The following is an 11,372-nucleotide window of genomic DNA, read 5'->3' as shown; positions in this document are numbered from 1 at the left end:
TTTAAAGGACTATTTTTCAAAGTTACACATATAAAATGATTTCTTGCGCAGCTTACACCACGTGACAAGGGAAAGAAGCCATCGTTCTGCACAAGATTGACGAATAGAACCGTAGGAGTTGGTATGAGGACGAGATTAACCTGCACCGTACTTGGACACCCAGAACCAAGAGTTTACTGGACAAAAGATGGCGAGAGGCTTGACATAACTACGAACAAATATAAAACTCGATTCGATAATGGTATGGCTTATTTTGAATTGCACGAAGCACTCCCTGAAGACTCCGGATTGTATACCTGTGTTGCCGAAAATATTCACGGAATCGCGACCACCGAATCCACATTAAAAGTTTATCCCGATTTCCAACCAGCATTGTCACCCCCCACTTTTACAAGATCTATCAAAGGTATGTACCTGAAAGTATTCTAACTACTAAATATTTGTGGAATAAACGAAAAGTGAAGAAACGGGAAGATAAAGCATAGAATTAAACAAAAATATTGTGTTCTCTAATGTTGCAAGGTTATACGTTGTGTATAACGCGATTAAAAATAATCGAATGACCCTTGTGTTAAAAAAAATTGCATGAATTTTTGGAATTTTGTAACGCTAAATGTTGGGAACCCTAATTTTCTATGATACTTGTGGAACACGGTACAGCAATTTTAGTTGATTTCATTTTGGGTCGTAAAACCCTGAAAAGGTTTGGAAATTTTAATAGTATTAAAATATTATATCGATATTTCTGTATTTAAAGATATAAATCTATTTTTAAACATATCTACTAATCTCTCTTAAGACTTTAAACTTTCGCGATGTTTGGGTAACATAATTGTGGTTTTTCGAGTTTCGATCGTGTTTTATTAGTATAATGGAACAAAGTACAGCGCAACAATATGTAAAAACACGATTGAAACCCAAAGTACCACAAATATGTAACAATATTTTATTTTCCAACATATTATTGATATTGCGATAAAATTATCATGACACAGACACTTATCGACCATCCGACAATGAGTTGATCCTGGAATGTCGAGTTCGTGGCCATCCAATACCGATCATCTCCTGGTTGAAAGACGGTTGCATTCTTCAAGGCGATCGATTCAGACAATGTTACTTAGACGACGGTATTTACCGGTTGGAAATTGCTGCACCCAATTCAACGGACAGCGGTCGATATACCTGCAGAGCAATGAACGATCTACGAACCGAAGAGATATCGCATGTTGTTCAATTCAACGGTAATCTTTGTAATTTTAGTTAACAAAATATCTCTTCCAAATATCACATTTGGATTAATTTGTATATTTTAAAGAACGGGAACGACGAATCGTGGGCAAACACGAGAAATCGTTCGACGACTACTTCAACATCGAAACTTACAAGAGACCGCGATTTTCTAGCTATTTGAGCGATTACAGCGTTCCCAAAGGCGGTACTATCGCCTTGCAAGTCGAAGTCAAAGGTATTAAACGTTTAATCAATGAATATTTATGTTATGACATGTAGATAGCTGTTCGCTGGAGAATCCAATTTCATCTCACTCGTAAATTTCTAATTTCTTTAGAATAAATTCCAAGACGTGTTAATTTTCGATTTTCAAGAAACAAATGACCTAATTCCATGAGTTTATTTACAGCAGGAAGATAGCATGAATAATGAAAAATGTCAAGCATTAATAAATTACTTGGAAAAATAATAGTAAATTTAAGGAAAATAGTATTTATAACATTACAGCTTTTCTTTATTTCCTACAGATTCAAGGATCGATTCATAAATTTAATCAACGTGATTCCTAAACGGTTGATATATACTAGTGACATAAAAAATACTAAAAAGTTCAAAATTAAAAAATTCTTTCTTCCTTTAAAACTGACACGTGTCAAAAATAATTGGAGAAACGAATTGAACGAATAAATCTTAATATATTTGTATTATTTAAAATTGAATAATTTCTAACAAAATACCTACGATTAACGATAAATGCAGGTGTTCCGGCACCCGAAGTAAGATGGTTCCGCGGCGAAAGACGAGAGCCGGTCTCCATCCCGAAAGCGAAGACGTTCATAGAGTCTGGTGTTCACACGTTGGTTTTACCGGAAGTCACCGAATCAGAAAGGGGCACGTACATTTGCAGAGCTATTAACGCTTATGGCCACGTAGACAGTATCGCTACTGTAGATGTAATATCACCTAGCGCCATGGATGGTGAAAAGCCAGCCATGTTCGTTTCCAGACCCTCGGAAAAATCGATTACAGTTACTTCCGGAGAGGACGTCAGTGTTTCCTTTAGGTTCTGTGGAGTACCTAAACCTCGTGGTAAGATTCGCTATTTAACGCTAAAAATACCACAGCAGTCAAAATGACTGGTTCTACAATTTTATAAATATGGTTTTAAATTAGATAAATGGTCCCAGATGGATTAATAATACCAAAAATATGCTACATAACATGGAATTCCTTCTGTAAGAAAGTAATAACTCGATAAATATAAAAATGTTCTATTATTAGGTATTTTTTAAAGATCAGTCATTTTCACTGGTTTTGGTAGAAATAGCCTCGTGTTAACTATCGGTAGTTCCAGTGTCAAATGAACAGTTCGTGTATAATAATGGAAGTAAAATATAATTTAATTATACTTTATTTTTTTAGTCAAATTATAACAATTAAAATATTACGATCTTTATTCATTCGCTATTTCACAGTTACGTGGATGAAGGGATTAAAAGACATCACGGACGGTCCTCGATCTTACAAAGAAACTATCGACGATTACGTGAGACTAACACTGAAGAGAGTGGTACCTTCGGACGAAGGCACGTACTGCATTTTGCTTAAGAACAGATACGGTTGTGACAGAAGTTTCTTTTCGATCAAGGTAAATTTTCTTATATATATATATCCGACATATACACAATTAAAATGTACTTTCATTAATCACTTTATTAATTGTCATTTAGGTAAAACAACGGGCAAGATCTCTGACACCTGACTGGAGCACTTTGAGCAGTCGTACCGAGACCGGAAGTTGCATTGGTCTGTCCAGCGAGAGTCGCGACGAAGATCTGCCCTACGTGAAAAGTAAGAGCATATTTCGATTTAGAGATAAGGAAAGAAAAAGGAGATTGTATTTTAACAAATAAGGTAACTAGCTACTATTAGTTGGCTACTTAATTTAATTCGACCGAGAAATTGTTATTAATTGTGGCTTGCGAATATTTTGGAAAGATATATTCGAACATTTTGCCAGCAACTGCAACCAGTCTCGTCAAGGGTTGACTAATACTAACAATGACTAATACTAAAACTACGGACTAGAAAAAGCATAAAACCTGTAGCAAAGAAGTCAAGATGGAAGATATATAAAAGATAAGCCTTTATTTATAAACTCATATACTTTATTAAAAATCATACGAATTTTCAAAGATGTATCGCTTCTAACTGAATAAAATTTCGATGGAAAATTACGTTATAAATTTACAATTTTGACTGTGTTTTAGTAATAATTATGATTATAAGGATTATCAGTGTGTCATTCGGCTGCTGATGATGTATTCTTCCAGAAGAATGTAGATTGTATCCAAAAGTTTCAATGTTATTGCTGATTGCGCGATTTTATATGAAATCATGAACGCCTTGAATTTCAATAAAGATTTTCACAAGCATCTCCTTTTTGGAATCATAAATGGAAGGCATGCGTTTCATCCGGGATGTATCGAAAATGTCATGCATTACTAATTACGTTATAACACGTATAATCAAGTGATTATAATTAGAAGTTCAGCGACAGTGACTGTAGTTTCGCTCGTACACTTGGCCCAGGTTTTAATGGACATGGTCCAAATGAACTAGAGTCGTGCTATAGTTCCCCTTGAAATGACGTCAATATTTAGGGTGATCACTTATCGAGCATCCACAAACAAAAGGTAGAAAATCTGTTGATCGTATTTTCGTAGGTCTTTTAACGAGATACCGAATTCTATTTTGGTTTTGAATAATTTGGCGCGTTTTTCTGACGTAGTGGAAAACAAGGTACAATTTATCGTACTTTTAATTCGCTGAAAGATTTTTATCCCAAAATTTATATTGAGAATGTTAACACGTTGATTAATGCAATATTAATACGAAATATAATTTATAATAATCGTTTTGTAATCTTTACATATCAATTAAGTATTGGAATTAGTTTTTTAATCGACAAAGTAACAATATCGGAAGCATAAAGTAAAAAATTACAAAATGAGAAAGTATTTTTTATCCTAATAGCGAAAATCTCTTGGAATATGAATAAATCGCATAAATAAATTTTCAACGTCAGATACCAACAATGCAGGTTACAAAACAGATGATGAAACAAATTTCAATCAGATCGTCGTAAACCTTCGAATAAAATTATAAACATTTCCGATTCACGAATGGTTGATCTCGATGCTGGAACAGGGCCAAGTGTGACAGTTCCTTGACCAAACCTTTAAAATATAATAGCGCGCTATACTATATATAAACGAAACAAATGTAATATATCACATGCACAATTAAACGAAAAGAAACTCGGATGGCATGATTAAATGCGTACACTGAGCACAGAGAAGAAAACTACCGCAGCGACACGTTGGAAGGGAATCATGATTCTCAAATTAGAATCAAAGGTCCCGACGTTGATCGCAAATTAATTTCAAATATCTCGATGGTCTAAAATAGCACAATAAATATACTGTATTATTTAAATATTTGCAACATCACTTAAATATTTTATATGAAATGTAAGGGTTAAACAGTTTGGTGAATTTTTTAATCATAATGTACAACGTACTTCCTGCAAACGCCAGAAAACGTGCAAAAATAAACATAGCAAATTGTGGGAACAGCTGATTCCTACAAAGTAGGCCGTTCAATAAATAAACATCCTAGATCGTATTACGGAATTTGTAATATTAGATACAACGCTTTCAAAAATCTCTTTCCTAAAAATTGAAGCGCTTAACAACGTTGGAAAAATTGTAGAAGTTCATGAACAGAATGAAAAGAGTAAATGAACAGTTGCAAACGTAAGTTACTCTATTCTAACAATCGCATGAAAATTGTATTACACGTAGTAAATTTACCAACAACGAGTAAACGTCAATTGCACTTTTCTTCAAAAAAAAAAAAAAAAAGAAAAGAAGATAAAAATGAAGAAAGAGGAAAAAACATTACAATCGTATTATCGTCTGATAAGAGCATGACAATTATTTTGGACTTTAAACATTTAAGCATAGAGAAATTGCAAAAAACTAATCGTAAAATTACTAAATGCATTTTTTCACTGTGAAGCTAAACGAGGAACAGAGAAGTATTGCAAATAAAAATTACAAATAAATACCAGTGTAACGATTACTTAATGATCGTTTCACAATAATTGACATTATGATAATACACACGAAATACAGTTAACTGTAATACAGGATAATATAATACAACATATTGACAAGTTGCTACCTTCAAACTGTTATCCAATATGGCAGAAGACAAACAGCTGTTGATCTAAATCATCGTCAATGTCGTCTTTTAGCTGACTATACAATTGCCAACAAATCAATGTAACAGCAAAACATCAACGATATTATCGTCAGGACGTAACAAAACGAAACAAATTAACGAGAAATTACGAAAGAAAGGGGATGCCGTTACGATTTATGAACGACTCGGCTGAAATAAGTGACACAATTCCAACGAAATATATAACGATCGTGTAACGACAAGCAAACGTGTGACGACATCACCTACAACACCTACGACACCTGTACTTACCTAAGTTCTGGTGGAAACACCTCTCTCGTGTTGAGTTATTTTCGTTTGCCTTGCTTATTCGCCTCCCTCCAACATCCTCGTGTATCCACAAATTCAAAATTCAGTCGGCGTCGGGACGCGAGTCATCTCGTATGCCCCACTTTTTTTACGAGCCTTGAAGTCACCAGAAAAAAATAAAAACCTTGACATTTTTTTAATTTCTTCCTTGAAACGCTACTCGCCAAAGTAACAATTTCGCGAACGTTCGTATAAGGAATAATTTTATCGAATCATAGCTTTCGTATTTCTCGATGATGATTCAAGATCGATTCGTGAGTAATATCATTAATCGAGGGAAGGAGAATGTGATTTTTATCGCTGAAAAGCTGTAATGAAACGTGAGGTGAAATTAGTACGAGGATGAAGCCTCACGATCATGGAATTGTCGCGAACAACGATGAAGACACGACGATTTCTCGTCTGAGACGATCGTGGTCTGATAAGGATTGCTTGATCATCGATTTTTTGGAATATTTGTATGGACATAGAGGTCAGCTGGATTTGCGTAAAATTACCTGAAACCTGTAACCGTGAAAAGTGTACTGCAAAATAATTTAATGTTACTGATACTCAAAAGTTTAGAGCATGTCATAAATTCAAAAAAAATAACAACTTCCTCGAGTAAAACTGAATATTTCATTTATAATAATACCATTGTATATTATTGAAACTATAACACATAATTAATTATATTAGAAATGATGTTTATCATTATAATATTTTTATTTGTCAGAAAAATGTACGAAAATATTTATTTCGTTTAGAAAGCGAGCAGTGCTCCAAACTTGTTATATTTGTATGAAAATTTTATAAAAATTGGTAGGAAGATGTAGCAATGAGTGAGAGTAAATTGTTTCCTTTAGATGTTCCAGGACCAATTACGAGCGAACCGGTGGTAGTTGACGGAGGAAAGAACTGGTTGTCTTTGAGTTGGGGAAAAGCAGAAAGGAGAGGACCAGCGCCTGTCATCGCATACAAAGTCGACGCTTGGTTGCTGGGCAGTGACGGTGGCGCACGATGGGTCGAGGTATCGTCGATATTATTTATCGTTCTTTTGATATCAGATCTTGAGAAGTCAAGCAGTAAATGCTAAAGATAGTAAGATAGAATTACAATGTTAAAAACTAAAATTTAAGAATCTGTTAACGCTATTTGAAGATCAGCTGATAGAATCTGTATGAAGTTTAGGATTCATTTTCGAAAATTGTGCAACATTGGACACGATGAACTTCTTGACAGTTCGAGGTCTGATACTTTAAAACTACGATGCATCTTTGCGTAGTAACATAAATCTTTTCTCTGTTACAATCTGCCACTTTTTAAGGAATCTATATAGTAAGAAATATCTCTGTTACTTTAACTTGTAACCAAACCATACTAACAAATCTTGATCGTAAGTTCTCTTTTATTCCTGCAGTCTCGTATGTCCCTGGTCTCAATTTGACAAATTGTGATACGTGTAAAAACACGGTATTTCGTACAAATTTCCCTTGCAATTAATGAAAAAGTGGATCAAGTGTATTTTTCTTTTACATAGAAAATTTTATCACAGATTTCCAAAGTTTTATAGCTACCTTTAATAAAATACGTGCCTTATTGCTTGAAGGCACACGGTTTCCTATATATAAGGCTTTAACTTTGTCCATAATTTCCTCAAATTGAAGATTTTGTTTGCGTGAACAATCTTACATCCGAGTGAATTGAAATTTCATATGTTTATCTTCAATTCTGTTTCGTGACCAATTTTCTTATTTCATCAAATCAAATTGAGAAACGAGATTAAATTGATTTCACTATCAGCTGGGTATGACACCAATCAACGCGTTCGACGCATTCAATCTGAAACCCGGTGGCGAGTACAAGTTCCAAGTAACGCCAAGGAACCGTTATGGATGGGGCGAGTCCGTCACTATGACGAATTCCGTCAAGGTCAGCGAAATCGTCGATCTTCCGGAGTTCACGAAGATTTTGCCAGGTCAGCTCAAAGTGCTCGAGGGGGCCACAGTCAAATTGGAATGCGAGGCAAGTACACTATTGTTAGTCAATCGTTCGTTTCCTGCTTTTATTCCGCTCTATTTACTATTAAATTCAATACACGTACTCGATGAATGTTTACCATCAAACAGAAACCTCGAAAAAGGATATAGAGCACATTCGAGTACCTTAGAGGCCAGATTGATCAACTCAGCTTTTATTAATTTTCAATTTCATTGCATAAGTACGTTATTAATGACTAATTCTCGAAAAACAAATTACCTATTTGCACGAGTTCATTTATTACGAGAAGATGACACCCCAAAGTTAATTTAAAAGAAATAGCATTTATTTGCAACATGATATTTTTTCCTTCTTTTTGATTTACAGAGTTGATCAACGCGGCTTTTGAGCGGCTCAATTAACATATTTGAAGAAAAAACGAAGTTTTAATTATTCTTTTCCATAAGTTTCAAATATATAACGTGCTTCTTGCGTTCAATATTACATCGATTTTCCACGAAATATCTGCAACCTGTGTGCGTTAAAACGAGTTACAGAGACTGTAGAATCTTACTATATGGTCGATTCGACTTTGATCAAAATTTGCTACAGATCCTCATTCGAGGTTTCCATACTATCGGTCAGAATCTTGCGAGAGATTTATGAATCTGTGTAAAATTTTGTAGATACGGGCTGATTCGAAGGTAGACATAAAATGGTACCACGAATCGATGGAAATTGATGCCAACGGTGACTCTAGATTGTCGATTTATCACAGTGCAACCAGGTGTTGTTTGACGATTGAAAATGTTCAGGAAATCGACAGTGGCAGATACGTTTGCGAAGCGAGTAATTCGATTGGAAAGGTTTCGTCGTTCGCTAGGGTACTCGTTGTTAATGATCCCAAGATCATTGAGGCTGATGAGAAACTTAGATCGAGGTATGAGTAACCCATATGAAATCAATTAGTCTAAATTAATAGAAAATTTACGTAACAGTTAATTGTAAATATTATGATAATACTATGGATTTTTGTTTATTCATTTACGAGGTATTTCAAGCATTATACAAATATGTAGAAAATACATGTGATGTATAGAAGTATGTCACATATCCATGGCAAAATATTTGTTGAAGTACTTATTGAGACAGTTTCTATTTACAAAGTGAAACCTATTTAAGTTTCATATTCTATCGGATTCTCTATATTTCTATAATTTTCTATCTATTTCTATCGTGAGTGTTAATGAAACTATAAATTTGCATAAGTCTTAGCGGTCTATCTATCACTCTTTCGCAATATTATAATTAAATTTTCTAATTTCAACAAGCGAAGATGGGAAATACGAAATGTAAATTTTCAATCATGTTTTTTTATCTTTCTCTAATCTCTGTTGGAATGATTTTAAATAATTTTAATATAATTTTAATAATTTTAATTATTAAAATGAAACTTCCACGTTGATACGCAGAGGCTTGGGAGACGAAACGGAAGACAGACCACCGCAATTCACAATGAGAGTTCGAGATAGAAGAGTTCAAGCATCCTTTCCAGTTAGACTCACGTGTCAAGTGACAGGATATCCGGCTCCAGAAGTCACGTGGTATAAGGATACCGAAGAGATTCGACAAGATGGTAAATATACTTTGCCAATGTTTTCCTAGTTCGTAATATTTTCAACAGATTAAAGACATTCCTACTTTCTCGAAGAACGTCACGTATTCTGGAACAATGATTCGAACTTCCACACCCTGGAGATTATTCACTCCATGTTGGAAGATTCCGGCTGTTACATGGTTATGGCGAAGAACGCGAGTGGTTCGGTGTCCTGTCGATGTATCCTGGTAGTAGACAAAGGAATTCGCGCTTACATTGCTCCAGAATTCCTGTGTGGCCTTGACGCTGTTTATACCGTGAAACTAGGCGGAGATCTGCGGATGACAGCTCAAATAGAAGCTTATCCCAGTGTTGGCATCGTATGGTAAATATCCAACTTAGCAATCACGATATCGACCAAATTTTCACGGTTTAATAATACTATAAAAACTATAAAAGAGTTATTTCCATAATAATAATAAAATAATAAGCTTGAGAAGCAGTTGATCAAGGACGAGATATCTGGCGACGTAATTTGATTTATGTAACTCTAGATAAAAGAGATATTCGCCTGTCTTTTTTCTTTTTTCTCTCTAATTTTAATGCTGCTTTAACATCGAGAATCATTGGCAACATCGTCTAAAATTATAATCGTTTCACAATATCTAAGATTCAATATCGTTTTCTACAAAAGAGAAATAAAACACAGTTATTTTAACCCTTGTACATTCGAGACGACGATATATCTCAATTCGAATACCTTTTTATCTACAATCTGTGGACAAGATATCTTGTTAGATTAATGAAAGAGCGCAGGAAATATCTCGTCTGAAGCGTAAATGATATTCTCGAAAATAAACGAGATTTTAAATAAATAAAATAATTGATCAAAATATCGAAATATAAAATATGTCATCGACATGTATCGATGCCGAAGAGTGAATCTTGAAACTGAATCATCTGTTTAGGCATCGCGACGGAATTCGTTTACGTCCAAGCAGAAGAGCTGTAATGACCTTGAACCACGATGGTACCGTCGAGCTGTGCTTGGCCAAGGTCACTCAAAGGGATGCTGGCGTTTATTGTTGTACAGCTACAAACGAGGTTGGCTTTGCCGAGACTTCGACAAGAGTATCCATTATTGGCACTGAAACGCAAGATGACGAGATGTCCGCTGAAGGAGTGCCAACTGTAACGATCGTGTCCACGCCAGACATACCGTAAGTTCTGTATAACAATCAGTCGAATGAAGATCATTTTACATTTACATAACTGAATTAATTGTATTTTCTCATGCTAAAAATTTGTAGATACTCGAAGGAACCTCTCTTCGTCACAAAACCACTGTCTACCGAGGCGATTGAAGGCGACAATGTTATTATATCCTGTGAGGTGGTGGGTGATCCGAAACCGGAAGTGATGTGGCTGCGCGATTTTCTCAGGGTAAGATTTTTTATTCATTTCTTTTAATCTTACATAATTTTTATGTTTAAAATAAATAATTTTGTTCAAACAATCTGGACATTGTTCGTATGCTTATCTTTACGTTTAAAATCACAGTAAACAATTATTATTAGATCGCGGGTGTTTATGATTTTAAAGATGCAGAAATATATAAGACGCATATGAGAGACATTTAATTTGAAAATGTAAATAATCTACACGAAGGAAATTCAACGATGTAAGAAATTTGCATTTTTTAAGCGAAATTTTATATCAAAGACTTGGATGAAACTTGATTTAAAAGATTAGACGAAAAAGTAAATTTACTTACTTTAATAGACGAAATATGTAATTTAATAGACGAAACAAATCTTTGTTTAGATTACGAGTGCATAATCTATTTTATAAAATGATACATTTGTGTAAACATCCGTACTCTAATAGTTATAGCTTCAACCCCCATGTTTGGAAGCTCTTCTCGCCCCTGGTTGGCACGTGCAATCATCGATAGAAAAGAAACGCG

The 11,372-nt window shown here is 34.6% G+C and overlaps 1 protein-coding gene across 5 annotated transcripts in view; it reads left to right on the top strand.

Annotated features, from left to right (window-relative positions):
* Positions 1-11,372, top strand: part of LOC117159413 (uncharacterized) — a 76,374-nt gene that overhangs the window by 41,953 nt on the left and 23,049 nt on the right. For all 5 annotated transcript variants that reach the window (XR_013058653.1, XM_076619228.1, XM_076619262.1 and 2 more), the window contains 13 exons: positions 52-406; positions 996-1,244; positions 1,319-1,468; positions 1,993-2,322; positions 2,709-2,881; positions 2,964-3,084; positions 6,696-6,859; positions 7,633-7,854; positions 8,496-8,749; positions 9,282-9,445; positions 9,521-9,791; positions 10,375-10,626; positions 10,717-10,849. Coding sequence is in view for 4 of the 5 variants with exons in the window: in XM_076619228.1 (XP_076475343.1) it covers positions 52-406; positions 996-1,244; positions 1,319-1,468; positions 1,993-2,322; positions 2,709-2,881; positions 2,964-3,084; positions 6,696-6,859; positions 7,633-7,854; positions 8,496-8,749; positions 9,282-9,445; positions 9,521-9,791; positions 10,375-10,626; positions 10,717-10,849 (2,838 nt within the window). In the remaining variant the exon portion in view is untranslated. The remainder of the gene's footprint in view (positions 1-51; positions 407-995; positions 1,245-1,318; positions 1,469-1,992; positions 2,323-2,708; positions 2,882-2,963; positions 3,085-6,695; positions 6,860-7,632; positions 7,855-8,495; positions 8,750-9,281; positions 9,446-9,520; positions 9,792-10,374; positions 10,627-10,716; positions 10,850-11,372) is intronic.

This window comes from Bombus vancouverensis, chromosome 1, assembly GCF_051014615.1.
Source record: "Bombus vancouverensis nearcticus chromosome 1, iyBomVanc1_principal, whole genome shotgun sequence".
Classification (NCBI taxonomy): Eukaryota; Metazoa; Arthropoda; class Insecta; order Hymenoptera; family Apidae; genus Bombus; species Bombus vancouverensis.
The sequence above is the reverse complement of the archived record's forward strand: the minus strand, read 5'-3'. Positions and strand labels throughout refer to the sequence as shown.